We start from the raw sequence: 22,317 nt of genomic DNA, 5'->3' as shown, positions 1-22,317 counted from the left end.
ACTCCAGATACCACAGTATTCTGTCTACTCCAGATACCACAGTATTCTGTCTACTCCAGATACCACAGTATTCTGTCTACTCCAGATACTACAGTATTCTGTCTACTCCAGATACTACAGTATTCTGTCTACTCCAGATACTACAGTATTCTGTCTACTCCAGATACTACAGTATTCTGTCTACTCCAGATACTACAGTATTCTGTCTACTCCAGATACCACAGTATTCTGTCTACTCCAGATACTACAGTATTCTGTCTACTCCAGATACCATAGTATTCTGTCTACTCCAGATACTACAGTATTCTGTCTACTCCAGATACTACAGTATTCTGTCTACTCCAGATACTACAGTATTCTGTCTACTCCAGATACTACAGTATTCTGTCTACTCCAGATACCACAGTATTCTGTCTAATCCAGATACTACAGTATTCTGTCTACTCCAGATACCACAGTATTCTGTCTACTCCAGATACTACAGTATTCTGTCTACTCCAGATACTACAGTATTCTGTCTACTCCAGATACCACAGTATTCTGTCTACTCCAGATACCACAGTATTCTGTCTACTCCAGATACCACAGTATTCTGTCTAATCCAGATACTACAGTATTCTGTCTACTCCAGATACCACAGTATTCTGTCTACTCCAGATACCACAGTATTCTGTCTACTCCAGATACCACAGTATTCTGTCTACTCCAGATACTACAGTATTCTGTCTACTCCAGATACTACAGTATTCTGTCTACTCCAGATACTACAGTATTCTGTCTACTCCAGATACTACAGTATTCTGTCTACTCCAGATACCACAGTATTCTGTCTACTCCAGATACCACAGTATTCTGTCTACTCCAGATACTACAGTATTCTGTCTACTCCAGATACTACAGTATTCTGTCTACTCCAGATACCACAGTATTCTGTCTACTCCAGATACTACAGTATTCTGTCTACTCCAGATACTACAGTATTCTGTCTACTCCAGATACTACAGTATTCTGTCTACTCCAGATACCACAGTATTCTGTCTACTCCAGATACCACAGTATTCTGTCTACTCCAGATACTACAGTATTCTGTCTACTCCAGATACCACAGTATTCTGTCTACTCCAGATACCACAGTATTCTGTCTACTCCAGATACTACAGTATTCTGTCTACTCCAGATACTACAGTATTCTGTCTACTCCAGATACTACAGTATTCTGTCTACTCCAGATACTACAGTATTCTGTCTACTCCAGATACCACAGTATTCTGTCTACTCCAGATACCACAGTATTCTGTCTACTCCAGATACTACAGTATTCTGTCTACTCCAGATACTACAGTATTCTGTCTACTCCAGATACTACAGTATTCTGTCTACTCCAGATACCACAGTATTCTGTCTACTCCAGATACTACAGTATTCTGTCTACTCCAGATACTCCAGTATTCTGTCTACTCCAGATGTGATCGTTATATTTATTTTCCTGATGGAACATTGTCAGCTGGAGTTTTACAGTTCCATCAGAGAACTGGGTTCCAGTAATGGCGGGGGGGAGGGTGAGGGGAGGCAATGGGGGGTGAGGGTATTTGTATCCCGTGTTCTTTGCATGTTGAATCAAACACGGAGCCGAGAAAACGATTCAGTTGAACTTTATTTAAAACAACAACCTCTTGATTCCGCCTCATTCAGCATCACATCATTCACCCTCAATAAATTTATGTTTTTGTCCTTTTCAATTGTTAAATTTGTGCTTCGATACCGTTTGAAGAAGGGAAGGGATGGATGGTAGTCATGGTAACGACAGGAGGAAGTTACTGTCCACTGGTCGAACACACAAATACACAAACGCTCCAGAGACGTCACCACAGCCCCCCCAGCTCTCACTGGGGAGCGTTCCCCTCACAGGGTGGGCTCTGATGGGCGGGGCCTGTTCCCTGTTTGGTGATGGACACGCCCTCAGCCTAACGGGAAACCCCCTACAGTGGCATTGTGGGGGGGGGGGGTAAAAACACAAACCAGCACAACGCATGAAGAAAGAGTCCGACCACCGGGGGGCAGCAGGGCTTCAGTCCAGGGGGCGGGGTCTGACCTGGGTTCCAGGAGTGGGGGGGTAGACCCTAGAACCCAAAGTGGGGCCCACACCCAACCCAGCAGGACGAAGCACATCAAATGTGTTTCTCAACATGACAGGAAGTTAGAACAGGAAGTCACGCTGTTCAGAGCCCCGCCCTCAAGACTTCTGTCTGCCTCTATGTGTGAGCGCCACCTGCTGGTAACAACACCATCTTACATGATGGTCGTCATTTGATTTAGTTTGTAAAGGGCGTTAGAAACAGGATGTGGTTCGTGGGTCACATGGTGGAAACAGGAAGTGGCCTTTGAAGCCGCTGAGGATGAGGTGACGCTGGCTGGCAGAGGGGCTGTGGTTCACACCAGAGGGGGTGCAGTTAACACCAGGTCCAAGTCTGTTCAATGCTGCTGGCAGCTTTAATCCGCCAAGGAAATAGATGAAAAGTTGTAGATAATATTTATGATAATGCCACTAAAGAAAGTTAAAAAAAAGTCTCAGCCAGAAAAAGAGCAGCAGAGAAAATGTACAAGCATCACATCAACCCTCAAGAGAAAGTCACCTGATGGTGAGTGCAGATACAGAGGATATATACTGTATTATTATATGCTGGGTCAATATATATATATATATATATCACCCCCACGTATGGAGCATCACTTAGATGTACGTAACATATAAAGCCATATTAAAGTGTCCTCCCCTACAGTTAGCTAAACAAACCCCATGCTTTACATAGAAAAAGGAATCCACGACATTTAAGAAAAAATGTACAATTTATGAAACATGATAACAATAATAATAAATAGTATTATAGAATCACTGCTGTACACAAAAAGCCATTTTTTAAAATTTCACTCATATAAAAATATGTTTTAGTGCAACTGTACGTAATAGTCATATCCATACTTCACATCGCTTGACAGAAGGTGTCCAAACACAGCCGGTGGGAGGCAGAGCAACTACTACAAAGCTATTTATATTGATCTTCATCAGAATCAGACCAACAAACAGTTGAAATAAAAGGCACACATATCGGTTGTGGTCGTAACGTACCGGTAAGACCTTTAGCCGTAGAACAAAGCCCAGCTCAGGTACCTAGTAGTCTGTTGGCCTTCATAAGCGTCAGTGTGGGAGGGTGTCTTTCACTCTGAACCAGCACCAGTACTCCCCAGCACCTTCAGCCACTGCTTCATCCACTCTGGAGTAAATGAATGTAAAAGGTGTAGGAATCAGCTGAGCAACTGTTTCTCAGGATCACCAGCAGCCACCAGTAGAGGGCAGCAGAACGCCACTGCACCTCGTCTGACTTATCCAGAGAAGAAGAAACAGCGCCACACCTGTCTGCTAAGTTGTGAAGGAATACTGCAGTACTTCTTGTACTCCTGGTTCCAGCCTCAGGTCTCTGAGGGTGGCAGTTCAGTGGCTGGCTATGCGGGGGGACTAACACTAGCAACAATGCTAGGCTAATGTCATGCAAACAGTGAAAACAACAAATGATGGCACCAGCCAATGTATGACATGATAGAAATGACAAGTTGTTTTCTCCTCAGAGTTTTCCTGGAGGGTTTGACTCTTCATGAATGAACGAGTGCTGGTTTAGAGGAGCTAACATTAGCTGCAGCGCCAGCTGCAGACAAGCGGAGGTTAGCTAGAGCTGCTACAGGGAACTGGCCTTTCAGACTATCAGCTGCTCTTCAGGCTGCTGGAGTGAGACGGGTTGTTTCATCAGGTGGACCTGGTGAAGTTTGGCACCGACTGATTCAGAATTCGACCCGATCCTGATGTGTGTGGGGTTAGGGTTAGGGTGTGTGTAAAACCTGATTGAGGGCTTGGGGGACCTCCTCCTGCAGCCTTAAGGCAGGTTTTTGCCCCTCTTTGTGCTTTGCTCCTTATGGTCGTTCTGCAGCTTCTGAGGTCTGGATGCCATTGAATGCTGAAGGGGTTCAGAATCCAGGAGGGCGGGGGGAGGAGGGGGGGAGGAGAGGCCACTAAAGTGCTGAATACCTGGACCTGGTGGGAGTGATGGGGGGGCTGCTGGAGAATGCTGTGCTGTGTGTTGTTGGGGGTCTGGTGTGGAGGGGGAGCAGAAAGAGGAAGAAGGTCCTTCTCCTCTCTCAGCGAGCTCCTGTGAGTCGATGCAGAGGGAGGCGATGGCCCTGGTGCAAGTGTGGATCTCCTCCTGCTCCAACCCCGACCCGCCTTCCTTCTCCTGCGCAGACGGCTGAGATGACTTCTGGTGCGGGACTCCCCGTTGGCTGAAGGAGGTGGTCTCCCTGGCGGTGGAGTCCTCCAATGTGCTCTTCTGCATTGTGGTGCAGGACTCAACCTGCTGGGTCAGGGGTGTAGCGGTGGACGTGGAGACAGCCTGTACCATCTGGATCCCCCCAATGGGGATCATGGGGAATGGAGAACGCACCTGAAATCCCCCAAATCAAACAGTCAGTCAGACATCTATAGAACCACAGACCGAAGGTGTGTGGATGGAGGGAGACCCACCCACCATCAATACGCCATCAACTACAGGAACTACTCTGCAAACTATTGTAAACAACAGGAGCTACTGTAAACTACTGTAACCTACAGAAATGACTGTAAACGTACTGTAAACTACAGGAACTACTCTGTAAACTACATTGTAAACTACAGGAACTACTCTGTAAACTACATTGTAAACTACAGGAACTACTTTGTAAACTACTGTAAACCTCAGGAACTACTCTGTAAACTACTGTAAACTAAAGGAACTACTGTAAACTATAGGAACTACTCCATGAAACTACTGTAAACTACACAAAATACTATGTAAACTACACTGTAAACTACAGGAACTACTCTGTAAACTACATGAACTAGTCTGTATCTACTGTAAACTACTGTAAACTACAGGAACAACAGTAAACTACTGTAAACTACAGGAACTACTCCATGAAACTACTGCAAACTACAGGAACTACTCTGTAAAGTACTGTAAACCACAGGAAGTACTCTGTAAACTACAGGACCCATGAGCGCTGTCGTGGGCGTTCCCATTACCTGCAGCTGGGAGTGCAGAGGGAGGTGGCTGAAGAGGACTTGATGGGGCGGACTGGACTGGTTGCTATGGCTACGGGTCTGGTCCCATCCTGATGGGGGAGATCCTGGACGACGAGCCTGCAAACACAAAACGAGTAAAGACGCCTCACTGGAAACCGACTCCATTACTGGTTGTACTGGAACCAGTCAGAGCAGGAACCAGCAGGGTCCAGCAGCAGACCAGTGACCCCCCAGCACCAGAACCACTGGCCGCCTGTAGTACGACCGTTGGTACCGGGTCACAGTCCGGTTCAGGTACCCAGTGGAGCCCTCCTGCTGTGATTGGCCGACCGCCACACAGCTCTGTGCATTAACATGTCAGGTGCTTACTGTCAACGTGTCTGTGTTGCCGTGGTGACATCCCAGAGCTTCCAGGTCTGCCGGAGCCCCCGGTCCAGACGGGGGGCACCTGAGGCCCCGCGAGCCGCTGTGCTGGCAGCTGAAAGGAAAAAGTGTCTTCATGAAGATCTGGACGGGGGGCGTCCAAGAGACGGCACATCAACCAGGGACTCACCTGTGCTGCTGGGGCGGCCCCCGCCGAGGAGACAGGGGCCGGATCATCCCCCGGTGGCGCCCCCGTGGGGAGAGGTCACGCTTGTAGTCCCTGCCTGCCGGAGACGTGGGTCGAGACAGGGGGGACAGCAGAGACAGGGGGCCCCTCCTGGGGGACAGGTCTCGTCTGTACCCCCCCGCCACCCCAAGGTCCCTCTTGGGGGAAATGTGACGCAAAGGAGAGATGTCCCGTCGGGTTGGGAGGTGTCCACAGTGGGGGGGGGGATCGTGATGTGGGGAGAGGTACCGATGGGCTGAGGGGGAGGACGAGGGGGAGATGGGGGAGGGGCAGCCAGAGTACTCTGGGTGGGTGGGGGAGGACATTCGGAAGGAGGGGGGGGGGAGGTCTTCCTCCATGGGCGGAGCCAGCAACTGGCTGTACAGCACCTGTGCCCCAGGCTGACTGGGCTCCGCCCCAGTGGGGTGAGTGGGCGGGGCCTGCCCCGTCACCTGGATACTGGGAACAGTGGTGAAGTATCCGAACTGGGGGGGCCGCCCGACGCCGGACTGTGACACCGGCTGGGACGGGGAGGGGGGGCCGTAAGGCTTGGGGCTGGCAGAGCGAGAGCGGGTGTTGGGGGTGCAGTCGCCATCATAGTCTTCCTCTTCATCATCTTCATCATCCACCTCGTCACCGTCCTCCTCCCCCCCCTCTGAGTCATCGGCGTCGGAGAACTGGTGCTCCATCGTCCTGGAGGTCTTCTCCCCCTGCTGGCCTTCATCTGGGGGCAGAAAGACACACAGGTGATGGTGAGGGGGGAGGAAGAGGAGGGAGAGAACCGCTGACTTTGCTAAATCCTGACTTCCTGTTTCCAGGAAGATACTTCCTGTCTGTGAGGCGTCCATCCAGCCTGACTTCCTGTTTCCAGGCTAACGCTAGCAGCATGTTTTTAGCACAGCAGAGTGTGTGTTCACCGTGTGTGTGTGTGTGATCAGAGGCGCGGGGCATCGGCCCCCTGCTGGGGGGCATCAGGCCTTCCCCTGTCTCCTACCTCCTTCGTCGGCCTCGTCCTCCACCGAGGACGTGGACACCCCCAGCTCCAGACACTTCTTCATGTGTGCCTTAGACTTCATGTGTTTCGTCAGGTTTCCTGCCAGACACACACACACAAACACATTGAATGACCGGGATTTGTCTGGAGGGGGGGCTGGCTGCACCAGCAGCCATGTGATGGGGGCGGGGCTCTCCAGACCTTTGGTCTTGAAGGCGAAGTTGCAGAACCTGCAGACGTAGGGCCGCACGTCGGTGTGTGTGCGGATGTGTTTCTTCAGCATGCTGGGCTTCTTGCAGCGGATCCCACACTCCTCACACAGGTACTTCCCCCGGCCCCGCCCCCGCACGTACACGTAGTCCTCGTTGGACTTATAGCTGAAAGACAGCAAGGAGACAGCGACCCCCCAATTAGCAGGTTAGAGACACTGGAGATTGACCCCCCAGTTAGCAGGTTAGAGACGCTCGAGATCGACCCCCCAGTTAGCAGGTTAGATACGCTAGAGATCGACCCCCCGGTTAGCAGGTTAGAGACCCTCGAGATCGACCCCCCAGTTAGCAGGTTAGAGACGCTCGAGATCGACCCCCCTCAGGTAAACGTTAGCTGAGTGTGGACAGAGCTAGATGCTACAGAACCAGCAGACTGTCCCAGAGGTCATGACCGTAGGACCAGACCGTAGGACTGGACTGCAGGACTGTGGGACTGGACCGTAGGACTGGACTGTAGGACTGTAGAACCAGACCATAGGACCATAGGACTGGACTGTAGGACCGTAGGACCGGACCGTAGGCCAGCGTTGAACCTACCCTCCTTCAAAGATCTTGATGCGTGTCGGTTCACTGGGGGCCTGTTTGACGTCCTTCTCTGTCTGCTCGTGTTTGGGGCGGGTCCAGAAAACCACGCCCTTCATTTTCTTCCCGTCAGTGGGCGTCGGCTCCTGCTTCAGCTACACAGAGGGAAGGAAGGTGAGGAAGAGAAGTACTCAGTAATAGATTACTAAGGTGTGCTGGATTACCTGAGCGGCCCTCAGCTTCCACGCCCCAGACGACACCAGCTTTCCCGAGCTGGGTGGTGCCAGCGCAGCGGGGGTGTAGATCAGGTGGGAGGTGTTCTGTCGGGACCGGAGCAGGCCCAGGGCCGCCTTGGTGCTGAGGTTCAGGGGGTTGGGGTTGTAGGAGCTGACGCTCCAGGAGCTGTAGACGGAGCCGCGCGACAGCAGGGCGGTGCTGTTGGGTTTGATGTAGTTCAGGAAGCACCAGCTGACCCTGCTGGAGGTGCGCAGGCTGGGGAACTGTAGCAGGTGGGCATCGGTCACGTCGGTGAGCGGCAGCGCCGGGCCCACGGCGCTCTGGACCGGCATGCTGACCGGGACGCTACCAGGGGGGTTCTCAGTACCGGGGGGGTTCTCAGTGTCCTCTGCATCACTGGAGGACATCATGGACAGGGGGCTGGAACTGGACTCTGGAACTGAGTCAACATGGAGTTCTTCTGGGGATTCCTGGCATTTGGAACCAGGGGAGCTTTCTGTGACGATCTGGAGAGGGGGTGTAAAGCTTTCAGCCCGGGGAAAATCAGGGCGGTGGGGGGCAGAAGAACGGACAGGAACAACTATCTTGTTGGAAACAGGGGGCTCATGTAGTGGAGGAGACGAGGACATCCTTTCAGAATCCTCTGCAGAGTCAAGACTCTCCTGACTGGCCGGCTGACCTCTGACCTCTGGCCTGCTGCTCCTCTCAGGTCCACTGAGCTCCACGGCACTCATCTCCTTCACGATCTGCCCGTACATGTTCTCCTCCTTGGCTCGTTTCTGCTGCTTGGTCTGGATGAAGAGGTCCAGAGAGCTAGCGGGGGACAGGACACGCTTGCTGCCCCCGAGGCTGGACACCGAGGCGTCCGTGGTGGAGATGGTGCCTGAGGTCATGGACAGCGGGATGCCCGTGTTCAGCTGGTGCTCCGGTTTGGAGCTGGTAACCTTCCGGTGTGAATGGTGCAGTGCACCATCGGTCTGTCCCAGCAGGTGTGACAGGGTGAAGGCTGTCCTGCTCGTGCCTGTTCGAGTCCCTTCAGATGCTTTGCTTATGCTCACCAAACCACTGGTGGAGGACCTGTGAGCAGCCTCCCCCGGTGAACTCCTGCCGGGGGCGGCTAGCAGCTGGCTAACACTGGTGTACATGATGCTCCCAAACGACGGCACATCGGTCTGGATCCGCACAGGGACCAGCATACTGGGCATGGAGGCGTAGGGGCCCAGACCCTGGGTGGCAAACACTGGCTGGACCGGCTGCAGAAGCCTGGAGGCGTTAGCAGAGCTGGGAAGGGGGTGCTTGATGAATTGTTGATGGGCTAGGGGAGAGGTGCATGATGGGAAAGAAGTGGGGTACATCTGAGAGAAGTCTGGCTTTCCATCGTAGGACGGCTGCTGTTTGTGTGGCGGGTGTCCTGGCAAGTTGCCTGGTGATCTGGGGGCGACTTTTTGTTGCTGGGTCTGGAGGGTGGGCGGCGTTCTGGGCGACTCCGGACTCCAGAACATACCTTGATGCTGGAAGGAGTGCAGGGAGCCACTGCCCTGGTGCTGCTGGAGACCTTCCCGACTTAGGATCTCGTGACCTGGGTGGTCTCCTTCTGATGACGAGCCCTGGGCCTGCAGGTGATGCTTCTGGAATCTGTTGGAGACAAAGGTTGAAAACAAATTCACAAACTTCCCCACTGTGGGACAAATAAAGGTTATCTAAAAGTCTTCCTTCAAATCCCAGAGCGACTCTAAGGAAATAAAAATCTGTGCTGATTTAGAGTTGGTGGAGTTGGACCAGCAGTACCCTTCCTGATGGAATGAGGTCTCCATCAGTGCTGTAGGGCTCAGGTAGGGTGAAGTAGGCCGTTACCTGCTACAGGTGGGTTAGGGTAAAGTTGGTCGTTACCTGCTACAGGTGGGTTAGGGTGAAGTTGGTCGTTACCTGCTACAGGTGGGTTAGGGTGAAGTAGGTCGTTACCTGCTACAGGTGGGTTAGGGTGAAGTAGGTCGTTACCTGCTACAGGTGGGTTAGGGTGAAGTAGGTCGTTACCTGCTACAGGTGGGTTAGGGTGAAGTAGGTCGTTACCTGCTACAGGTGGGTTAGGGTGAAGTAGGTCGTTACCTGCTACAGGTGGGTTAGGGTGAAGTAGGTCGTTACCTGCTACAGGTGGGTTAGGGTGAAGTAGGTCGTTACCTGCTACAGGCGGGTTCGTCCTGCAGGCTGTCTTCACTCACGCTCTGCTGGAGGCGGGGCTGCTGCTGGGTGTGTTGGTGACACGCTGCACCTGAGCATAGAACACGTGAAATGACATCTTTCCTACACATGGAACCACTCCCACATATGTTGTATTACAGTGTCATAACAGAAACATGTTGTAACGTCACACTTACCCCCAAGCCAGGCGCCGGGTCTCTTGGTTCTGCAGCCCGGGTCGCTGCTGGGGGGGCCTGCATGGCCAGGCCAAACTCCGTAGTCCAGACTCTCTTGCTTGATGGTCACATCAGTCGGCCCTGCTTCCTGGGTGGTTGCCTCTGGATAAACGCTCAGTGAAGCCTGGATGTTCAGCAGAGTTCATGTTAGCTGAAGTTAGCTGAAGTGGGTGGAGACACCAGTTTCCCCAGATGCCTTTTCTAAATGCTGCGTTGCCAAAAGCAAACCATAAAAATCCGCTCTAAGGTTTGATCAACTACGACTTGTATTCACTCACTGCGGGGTCAGGCACTTTTATCACACATATCACATACGGTGTATTTGTAGTTTAGCTTATTTTTTGTGTATTTGTATAATTACTACCAATATTGGTACTCTCAGTTACTTCTTACTCTTGGTCTTCCTCCTATTCTGAATCCTCTGTTCTTGCAAGGCCCACCTGTAAGGTACTCTGTTTCCCGCTGGGGGTCGATGAGGTATTATGATTGGGTACCTGTCGGACGAGGTACCCTCGTCGGCGTTCCTTCATTGCGGAGGCACTGGAGTACACCTCCCCTTGTAGGGAAGACGACAAGCTCCCATAGTCAAAGGATTTGCTCCGCATTTCAGGCAGCTCTGTGGGCAGTGTACATGGGGCCTGCTCCGATGAAGACCTCCTCATCTCCCTCTGCTGGAGGTGGCTGGAGGGCCCACTGCCAGGCACCGTGAGGAACTCTGACGGCTTCGCTCCACCACTGGAAGCCGAGTCATCCTGCTTCAGAATGACGAGAGTAATAAGAATAGAAATGAAGAAGATAAAGAGGAACAAGGACAGGACATACAGAATGGACTTATTAGGAGTGTTTTCCACTGCGACTGCATTAGCATTAGCATAGCAACCACAGCAGCAGCTGTGCGTTAACACCCAGTTCCACACTGAAATGTGGGAATACCCGTTCAGTCCGACTTGTTCAGTAATTGGATTCTAACTCTGACTCCAGTCGGTGCCTCCCTGACGTTCACGCTCACGATGAGTTTGAGATGTCAGGCTGGTGGCGGTTTGTGCCCCACTGGGTGGATGGGTTCTTCATGGTGGGCTCTGGAGTACAGACGCATCAATGATTAAATGAATAATGAGGTGTGTAAAGCGGGGTACCTGTTTGGTGGGTGAGGCAGACTTGAGGCTTTCATCTCTATCAAAGGACATGGAGAAGGACGAGGAGTGCGACAGGTTACTCTCCTGACTGGGACTACGAGACAGGCTGGTGCAGGTCGACTCGAAGCTGGACTCCCCAGACGAGTGTTCCATGTCCGTCAGGCGCAGCCTCTTCTTCTTGGGTGGGAGCTTTTCTGATGGCATTTGGGAGAGCGTGTCGCTTCTCTGGGGCAGCTGGAACTCCTCCACATGCTGCTGTTGCCTCTCTGGTTCCTTGAGCCTTGGAGTGTCGGCGTCTTTCTCTGGCTTGTCTGGCTCCTCCGTCACCCTGATCTCAGGAACTTGGATGTTGGGTTGCCGGACTAGTTTGTGGGGGATGTGATACAGCTGTCCAGGTGAAGCAGCGGCTGATGAAGATGAGAGAGGCGCCAGGTCGCTGTCACTCTGCAGCTGCTGCTCCATGCTGTCTGTCCTCAGTAGGGAGGATTCAGGACTCAGGGCATCGTCAAAGACCTCTGTGTCAGAATGTTCAGAGTACTGACCCGATGGAAGTTTGTCACAGGTCTGGTATCCTTGCTGCTCAAACGAATCAGACTTCTCAAAGGAATTTGGGCGGCTGAGGGAGTTGGTGTGCTGGATGACGGATATGACATTCCCAACAGCTTTCCTGCCCTCGGAGTCTGGAAACAAGGGGATGTCCTCGGAGCACATGCTGGTGCAGGTATCAAAGCTGTCTGATTGACTGTGGAGAGAGCCCTTGCTTTTTGGGGTCCCTCTTGATCCGTCAAGACTCCCTTGTCTGAACTCATAGTCCCCTGGTAACTCAACGGAGCCGCTGCAGCTACTGTCGCCCTGCCCAGGACTGTCCTCTTCATCTCCAACACTCTTCTCTTTCCTCCTTTTCCTTGTAGCTATTTCTGACATGCTAGCTTTAGTACAATATGGGTTGTAGGCGAGGTGCTCCTGGACTCCTGAGGTGCGCTCACCCATCTTCAGACACAAAGAGGATGTGTGATGCTGCATGTGTCCACAGCCCTCAGCCTCTCCTGCATGGGCCTCATTCCCTGAATGTTCAAACGCAGCCTGTCTTCTGAGCCTTCGGGGGGGGTAAAAAACATCATCTGACGTCATCATCTCATCAAAAGAGTGACTACCTCGAATCCCTGGTGGGACACTGAGGTTGGATGGAGAGGAGGTTGGCATGGAGTTACTTCTAATGAGAAGTCCAGAATCTGACGGAGGCTCCAGCAGCCCGGTGCTGCTCTGACAGGGTCCTGTTGGATACTGTTTGGGGTCGACTTCCCTTCTTGAGCAGAAATGATCCTCAGCCATCTTCTGCATGTCCACAATGGCACCTGGTTGCTCTAAGTGAGGAAGGTTTCTGGGGTCCGAGCTGATAATGCCCACGCTTACAGACTGTCTAGGTCTGGAGTTGGGTCGATAGTACCAAGTCCGACCAAACATAATCTCTTCATAAGTCTTGACGTTAGTATTTGGAGGGCTGATTGGCTGCTCAGCACTCTCAGAGCGTGAAAAGTAGCCCGAGTCTGTGCTGCCTTTGCTATGAGGACTAAGTAGGTTCAGAGACTGGGCCAAGGTGGAGTCGGAGTCCTGGCCTCTTTTATCATTCAGCCTCAGAGCCAAACGCTGTTTAATGGTGGGGGAGTCGTCCAGGGAGTGGGCTCTTCCACCAGCTTGTGATGCCAACATGTGGTGTGACCCCTTTACGTCCTGAAAGGGGGCGCACTCCATCCCAGTGGGTGGGACTCCCCCAGGCTTGGGAACAATGAGGATAGGCACTTTCATGGAGCCCACATGAAGCTCTTCAGCTAAGTCTGCGTACGCCGGTTCCACACCACCTGTAGGGGGCGACAGAAGCACGATGAAGGAGAGCAGAGCACAAAAACACTTCAGCAATGAATGAGTGTCAGATAGCTGTGTATATCTCTACTGTGTTTGGTGCTATTACACAACAATTTCTATCTGCTGTCCTATCAATGTATGATCCATCGATCTCTACAAAATAAAAAATAAAAATATGACAGTAATGTAGTCTTCTTCTTCTTTTCCTTTCGGCTTTTCCCTTCAGGGGTCGCCACAGTGAATCAATTGTCTCCATCTAACCCTGTCCTTTGAATCCTCTTCTCTCACACCAACTACCTTCATGTCCTCTTTCACTACATCCATAAACCTCCTCTTTGGTCTTCCTCTAGGCCTCCTGCCTGGCAGTTCAGAACTCAGCATCCTTCTACCAATATATTCACTATCTCTCCTCTGGACATGTCCAAACCATCTCAGTCTGGCCTCTCTGACTTTATCTCCAGAACCTCTAACATGTGCTGTCCCTCTGATGTACTCATTCCTGATCCTATCCTTCCTGGTCACTCCCAGAGAGAACCTCAGCATCTTCATCTCTGCTACCTCCAGCTCTGTCTCCTGTCTTTTCCTCAGGGACACTGTCTCTAGACCAAACAACATCGCTGGTCTCACCACAGTTTTGTACACCTTTCCTTTCATTTTAGCTGAAACTCTTCTATCACACATCACACCTGACACTTTCCTCCACCCGTTCCATCCTGCCTGGACACGCTTCTTCACCTCTTTTCCACACTCTCCATTGCTCTGGACTGTTGAGCCTAAGTACTTCAAATCCTCCACCTTCTTGATCTCTTCTCCCTCTAACCTCACTCTTCCACTTGGGTCCCTCTCATTCACACACATGTACTCTGTCTTACTGCGGCTAACCTTCATTCCTCTCCTTTCCAGGACAAACCTCCACCTCTCTAGCTTCTCCTCCACCTGTTCCCTGCTCTCACTGTAGATCACAATGTCATCTGCAAACATCATAGTCCATGGAGATTCCTGTCTAACCTGGTCTGTCAGCCTGTCCATCACCATAGCAACAAGAAGGGGCTCAGAGCTGATCCCTGATGCAGTCCCACCTCCACCTTGAACTCCTCTGTCACACCTACACACACCTCACCACTGTCTTACAGTCCTCATACATGTCCTGCACCGCTCTAACATACTTCTCTGCCACTCCAGACTTCCTCATACAATACCACAGTTCCTCTCTGGACACCCTGTCATCAGCTTTCTTTCTATGATAGTCATATAGTAATATCATGCTTCATCATGCTTCATGATGGATTTGTCCAAGTAGCTTTAATGAGTGTGAGTTTGTTTTGCTAAGCAAAGGTCAGAAACAAACCATCAAACTAAACGTTTGTGTGTTAGTGAAGAACCTTTGAAGATAATTCTAATAATCGCTTGAAGGACAGTCACCTGAAGTCTTGTCAGCTTCAAATGAGATCTCTGGGATTGGACTGTCTTTGTCCATCAGCATGACGGAGCCTTCCACACCTTCCTCGTCTGTGTCAGTGCTCTGGTCTCCATCGGAGTGGACCTCGGCCTCCCCCGCCGGCGACACATGGTCCACGTCGCCACCGCGGGCCGCGACCAGCTCTGAAAACGGAACCAGCCCGGCCTTGATGGCGTGAGCGTGGGACTTGCGATGCTTGTAGAGGTTGCTCTTTGTTTTGAAGGAGAAGCCGCAGGGCACGCAGGGGTACGGCCGCTCCCCCGTGTGTGAGCGGATGTGCTTCTTCAGCACGCTGGGCTTGGCACAGGCGCGGCCGCAGTAGTGGCAGATGTACTTACCCGGCTTCTTGGGCTTGTCCTTCCTGCCATAGCCCTCGTCTGCCGGCTCAGGGCCCGGCTGGGGATACTGTCTGAAGGAACCAGGGAGACTCGGAGACTTCTGACGGGGAAACCTCCCGTGGGGTTGGGTCTGTCCTGGGTGTCCTATGGGGGGCAGGTCATCTGAGGGCAATTGGCCCGCAAACGGCCAGGCGTGGGCCTCCACACCCGGCTGAGGTTTGGCTCCTGAGAGGAAGCGCTCCGTCTGGGGGTGCTGAGGGTACGGCTGCCCCCGCTGGTAAGAATATCCTCTGGGAAACCCCTGCACAAAGGGCTCTTGGGGATCTTGAGACCCTCCTCCTATGGCCCCCACCGCAGAAGGTCCAGATAGCAGCTTTCCCAGATTCCCTGTGAATGCGTACTTCTGCTGGGGGGCTGACGCCCCAGTGGTGCCACATGGCAAACTGTCGCGATGTTTGGACTCAGGGTCAGAGAAGGTGCTCCGCCTGGTGGTCGAGGACGGCTCCGAGGCCCACTTCCTGTGCAGGGGGGTCTTCTCCTTCACGAGGTCCTTGTTGGGGTGTTTGTGTCCTGACAAATCAGATTCACGAGTCTCCATCATGGCAAAGCTGTTCCCTCGCTGGGGGGGGCAGGGTGAGGGGTTCAGGGTAGGGTGGGGTTGGGGAATGAGGGGGTGGGTTATGGTAGTCTACAAGGTCCCAAATCTGCCAAGCATGATAGCCGTAGCATCAGGGGTTGTAGAGAGTACCGTCCAAAGGGGGGGTCCTCATTAATCAGTCTCCTGTCATGTTGTGTACGACTACTGACTGCTCCTGATGGGGGGGGGGGTGTATCCTTTCTGATGGGGTGTGTGGATCCTTTCTGATTGGGGTATATGGATCCTCTGTGATGGGGGGGTTGATCCTCTCTGGAGCTTCAGGGCTGACCTGCAGCAGACAGAAGTGAACACCACCCGTTAAACGGTGCACAGCCGTGGTTCACATGGAGACCAACGCGCCTCAGTGCTGTCAGGAACGACCCCCCCCTTCCTGCTTCACTCCCTGACTCACCGACGCGCAGCAAACCCACACTGTTCCGAAAACACAAAAGCGTATAAATAGAGCGGTGGAGGTGATGGCGGCGTGTCGTCATGGATGTAGGCGTGTGTGAAGGCAGGGTGGAGGAGCAGCCGTCGCTCCAACACGTCTTCCTCCACGCTTCACCCTACTTCACCCCCCCACACCAACAGCCGCCAGCGTGCCCTGCAAACGCTGCAGTCGAGTGTGTTTCCGTTGTGTCATGTTACACACACACCCATCAGGTGTGGATGCCGTTCAGTGTGTGTGTGTGTGTGTTACTGTGTGTGTGTGTGTGTGTGTGTGTGTGTGTGTGTGTGTGTGTTACTGTGTGTGTGTGTGTGTGTGTGTGTGTGTGTGCGCATCCAGGAGTCTGCTGAGGTGGCCTGTTGATTACACATGTATCTGATTACAACACACACATTCACACCTACACACACACACACACACACACAGAAACACACGCACACACACATGGACACACACACACACACACACACACAGAAACACACGCACACACACACAGACACACACAGACACACACACACACACACAGAAACACACACACACGGACACACACACGGACACACACAGACACACACACACAGACACACACACACACACAGACAGACACAGACAGACACACACACACACACACACACACACACACACACACACATACTCAGTCCTTGACTTCACAATCAGCAGGGCCCCTTTCATGTTACCTTTCATGCCATTGGTAGCTTTCATGCTAATGGTATCTGGTGTTGCACAGCTGAGGGTGTGTGTGGAGTGTTTACGCAAAATTTACATACGTACATGCATCAACAACACCAAACCACCGAGCTAACATGATGGAGCAGCGCTCAGACTTCACCATTATCGCTTAACTTCACCATCATCACCTGACTTCACCATCATCACCTGACTTCACCATCATCACCTGACTTCACCGTCATCACCTGACTTCACCGTCATCACCTGACTTCACCGTCATCACCTGACTTCACCGTCATCACCTGAAGGTTCTGTGTTCAGATCAACCTTATGTCACAAACTAGGACACAACAGGAGAGAGATGAGGAAACAAGCATACAATCTAGGACACGCTAGTAGAACAGCGACCCTGTGAGTCACATGATCTGTTGAGGACCGGGACAGGAGACCTTTGACATTTAAACCACTTTGTTCTTTGTTCACCACAAACGTGTGAACAGAACGTTGGAGCTTCATGCTCACATCAGAAGTGTTTCCTCCTGAAACCGTCTCAAACGTCTTCTAAACTGCTGAATAGGAAGAGCTGCAGGAACTGCACACACACACACACACACACACACACACACACACACACACACACACAGACACACACACACACACACACACACACACAGACACACACACACAGACACACACACACACACACACACACACACACACACAGACACACACACACAGACACACACACACAGACACACACACACACACACACACACACACACAGACACACACACACAGACACACACACACAGACACACACACACACACACACAGACACACACACACAGACACACACACACAGACACACACACACAGACACACATACAGACACACACACAGACACACACACACACACACACACACACACACACACACACACACACACACACACACACACACACAGACACACACACACAGACACACACACAGACACACACACACACACACACACACACACACACAGACACACACAGACACACACACACAGACACACACACACAGACACACACACAGACACACACACACACACACACACACACACACAGACACACACACACAGACACACACACAGACACACACACACACACACACACACACACACACACACACACACACACAGACACACACACACAGACACACACACACACACACACACACACACACACACACACACACACAGACACACACACACACAGACACACACACAGACACACACACACACACACACACACACACACACAGACACACACACACACACACACACACACACAGACACACACACACACACACACACCACACACACACACACACACACACACACAACACACACACCACACACACACACACACACACACACACACACACACACACACACACACACAGACACACACACACACACACACACACACAGACAGACACACACACACACACACACACAGACACACACACACACACACAGACACACACACACACACAGACACACACACACACACACACACACACACACACACACACACACACACACACACACACACACACACACACACACAGAGTCATTACAGCAGGTATACCAATGGGGCTAATGCTAACATGGTAGCATGTGCTCTACAGATTCAGCTGTTCTGTCATGAGGAATGTTCCGCTGTGGGTGGTGTTCCACTTCCTCATCAGCAGCTTGAAGAATTTCTATTGGATATGGTGGTCATGTGTCAGACGGACCAATCAGAAGAACATAAGCTGGTGCAGTTTGTAGAAGCCGTGACTCATCCGTGATTGGCTGTCTAAACCAGGTGTAGGAGGTGCGGCAGGATGTGTGTGTGTGTGTGAATGTGTGTGTGTGTTTGTGTGTGGATGTGTGAATGTGTGTGTTTGTGTGTGTGTGTTCCTATGGTAACGACATCAGCTAACAGAAACCGTGGTAGCCGGATGCTACTGATTTTATTTAATTTAATTTTATAGTGTTTATATTTTAGTTATAGTTTAGTATAAGTCCTGTTAGAGCTGCATGTGTCTGTTAGGGTGGTGTCTGTGTTTCTTTTCACCTGGTGTTTATCCACTATTCGGTATGTAATGCTTGAGCAGTGGATATCTATCCATCCATCCATCCATCCATCCAGCCAACCATCCATCCACTCACCCACCCACCCACCCTGCTGTTGCTAATCCGACCCGTTGCCCCAGCAGTTCCCTGACCTCCAGGTTGAATCTCATCTGTCACATGACCAACAAAGCCGATGACATCACTGAAAACAGGCTTTTAATTGGTCAACAAAATTTGTCGGACTCAGATACTTTACACGCACACACACACCTGTACACGCCCACCTGTACACGCCCATCTGTACACGCCCACCTGTACACGCCCATCTGTACACGCCCACCTGTACACGCCCATCTGTACACGCCCACCTATACACACACACCTATACATACACACCTGTGCACACACCTATACACACACACCTATACACATACACCTATACACACACCTATACACGCACACACCTATACACACACACCTGTACACGCCCACCTATACACACACACCTATACACACACACCTGTACACGCCCACCTGTACATCCACATCTATACACACACACCTATACATACACACCTGTGCACACATCTATAAACACACCTATACACACACACCTATACACACACATGAACACACCTATACATACACACCTGTGCACACACCAATACACACACACCTATACACACACACCTACACACACACCTATACAAACACACCTATACACACAAACCTATACACACACCTGTGCACACACCTATACACACACACACCTATACACACACACCTATACACACACACCTATACACACACCTGTGCACACACCTATACACACACACACCTATACACACACACACCTATACACACACACACACACACACACCTATACACACACACCTATACACACACACACACCTATACACACACACACGTATACACACACACACGTATACACACACACACCTATACACACACACCTATACACACACACACACCTATACACACACACACCTATACACACACACCTGTACACGCCCACCTATACACACACACCTATACACACACATGAACACACCTATACATACACACCTGTGCACACACCAATACACACACACCTATACACACACACCTACACACACACCTATACAAACACACCTATACACACAAACCTATACACACACCTGTGCACACACCTATACACACACACACCTATACACACACACCTATACACACACACCTATACACACACCTGTGCACACACCTATACACACACACACCTATACACACACACACCTATACACACACACACACACACACACCTATACACACACACACCTATACACACACACACACCTATACACACACACACGTATACACACACACACGTATACACACACACACCTATACACACACACACCTGTACACACACACACATCTATACACACACACCTATACACACACACACCTATACACACACACACCTATACACACACACACACATCTATACACACACACCTATACACACACACACACCTATACACACACACACACACACACACACCTATACACACACACACCTATACACACACACCTATACACACACACACACGTATACACACACACACCTATACACACACACACCTATACACACACACCTATACACACACACACACCTATACACACACACGTATACACACACACACGTATACACACACACACCTATACACACACACCTATACACACACACACCTATACACACACACACCTGTACACACACACACATCTATACACACACACCTATACACACACACACCTATACACACACACACACCTATACACACACACACACATCTATACACACACACCTATACACACACACACACCTATACACACACACACACACACATCTATACACACACACCTATACACACACACACCTATACACACACACCTATACACACACACACCTATACACACACACACCTGTACGCACACACCTGTACACGCCCACATGACCATATACGGTGCTGAGCCCTGCATTCTCTCGTCATTGGTCCAGCAGTTCTGTGAGGACCCATCAGGGTTCTTATTGGTGGGTTACCCCCCCCCCCCCCCGAACTCACTAATAGTTTCAAGACCAGATCCGTGGAAAATATGACCAACAGGACGCCTGTTATTCCTCTAACCCCCCCTTTCCCCCCTCACCCCCATCATCCTCCCTCACCCCCCGCCCCCCCTCACTCAACCCACCCCCCTCACCCCTCCGCCCCCCCTTCACTCCCCTCCTGACTGGAAACATGCTGGTCTCACCCTCCAGTGTGTACGGGACTCTGAGCCATGGAACACACCTCTGGGTCACATGATCCAAACCACTGTGTGTGTGTGTTAAGGGTTAGGGTCAGGGGTGAAGGGTCAGGGGTTAGGGTTAGGGTTAGGGGTTAGGGTCGGGGCTGGGGTCGGGGTTAAGGGTTAAGGGTTAGGGGTTGGGGTTAGTGTGTGTGTGTGTGTGTGTGTCTTTGGTCATTGCGCAGGACAGAATAAATAGACACACACACACCCACACACACATACACACATACACACACACACACACACACACACACACACACACACACATACACACATACACACACACACACACACACACACCCCTCGTTACCTAAACCCTGCCATCAGTACCAGTCCAGCCTGTAACCATAGAAACAGAAGTGGATCAAACGTGTTCCCATCAAAGCGGGTCAGAACCAGAACCAGATGTGGCTCCGCCCCTCATCCCCCAGTGGACGAGGTTAGGGTTAGGGGTTAGAGAGTTAGGGTTAGGGGTTAGAGGGTTAGGGGTTAGAGGGTTAGGGATAGGGTTAGGGTTAGGGTCATGGGGTTAGGGTTAGAGGGGTAGGGTTAGGGTTAGGGTTAGGGTTAGGGGGTTAGGGTTAGAGCGGTAGGGTGTTAGAGGGTTAGGGTTATGGTTAGGGGTTAGAGGTTAGGGTTAGGGTTAGGGTTGGGGTTAGGGTTGGGGTTAGGGTTGGGGTTAGGGTTAGGGTTAGGGTTAGGGTTAGGGTTAGGGTTAGGGTTAGGGTTAGGGTTGGGGTTAGGGTTGGGGTTAGGGTTAGGGTTAGGGTTAGGGTTAGGGTTGGGGTTGGGGTTAGGGTTAGGGTTAGGGTTAGGGTTAGGGTTAGTGTTGGGGTTAGGGTTGGGGTTAGGGTTGGGGTTAGGGTTGGGGTTAGGGTTAGGGTTAGGGTTGGGGTTGGGGTTGGGGTTAGGGTTAGTGTTGGGGTTAGGGTTAGTGTTGGGGTTAGGGTTAGTGTTAGTGTTAGGGTTGGGGTTGGGGTTGGGGTTAGTGTTGGGGTTGGGGTTGGGGTTGGGGTTAGGGTTAGTGTTGGGGTTGGGGTTGGGGTTAGGGTTAGGGTTAGGCGTAGGTCTGAGGCTCCCATTCGTTTGTTCGTGTAAACATGTGATCCCTGTGACCTCTGTTTGACCTCCATCACTTCCTCCTAGTTTTTGTCCCTTCTTCAGTCTTTT

The 22,317-nt window shown here is 51.4% G+C and overlaps 1 protein-coding gene across 4 annotated transcripts in view; it reads right to left on the bottom strand.

Moving 5' to 3' along the window:
* Nucleotides 1–1,636: 1,636 nt before the first annotated feature.
* The window catches only part of hivep2a (HIVEP zinc finger 2a), a 40,482-nt gene continuing 19,801 nt past the window's right edge, over nucleotides 1,637–22,317 (bottom strand). For 3 of the 4 annotated variants that reach the window (XM_068342476.1, XM_068342478.1, XM_068342479.1), the window contains 13 exons: nucleotides 14,554–15,854; nucleotides 11,269–13,127; nucleotides 10,627–10,887; nucleotides 10,094–10,256; nucleotides 9,897–9,987; nucleotides 7,706–9,353; nucleotides 7,497–7,636; nucleotides 6,892–7,067; nucleotides 6,691–6,789; nucleotides 5,661–6,420; nucleotides 5,477–5,585; nucleotides 5,108–5,224; nucleotides 1,637–4,490 (listed from right to left, as the gene is read on the bottom strand). In XM_068342476.1, coding sequence (XP_068198577.1) covers nucleotides 3,927–4,490; nucleotides 5,108–5,224; nucleotides 5,477–5,585; nucleotides 5,661–6,420; nucleotides 6,691–6,789; nucleotides 6,892–7,067; nucleotides 7,497–7,636; nucleotides 7,706–9,353; nucleotides 9,897–9,987; nucleotides 10,094–10,256; nucleotides 10,627–10,887; nucleotides 11,269–13,127; nucleotides 14,554–15,529 — 6,963 coding nt within the window. In that variant the 5' untranslated portion in view covers nucleotides 15,530–15,854 and the 3' untranslated portion in view covers nucleotides 1,637–3,926. The remainder of the gene's footprint in view (nucleotides 4,491–5,107; nucleotides 5,225–5,476; nucleotides 5,586–5,660; nucleotides 6,421–6,690; nucleotides 6,790–6,891; nucleotides 7,068–7,496; nucleotides 7,637–7,705; nucleotides 9,354–9,896; nucleotides 9,988–10,093; nucleotides 10,257–10,626; nucleotides 10,888–11,268; nucleotides 13,128–14,553; nucleotides 15,855–22,317) is intronic. The other variant, XM_068342480.1, reaches the window with a different exon arrangement.

This window comes from Antennarius striatus, chromosome 19, assembly GCF_040054535.1.
Source record: "Antennarius striatus isolate MH-2024 chromosome 19, ASM4005453v1, whole genome shotgun sequence".
Lineage (NCBI taxonomy): Eukaryota > Metazoa > Chordata > Actinopteri > Lophiiformes > Antennariidae > Antennarius > Antennarius striatus.
This window is presented reverse-complemented; position numbering and strand designations above follow the sequence as displayed.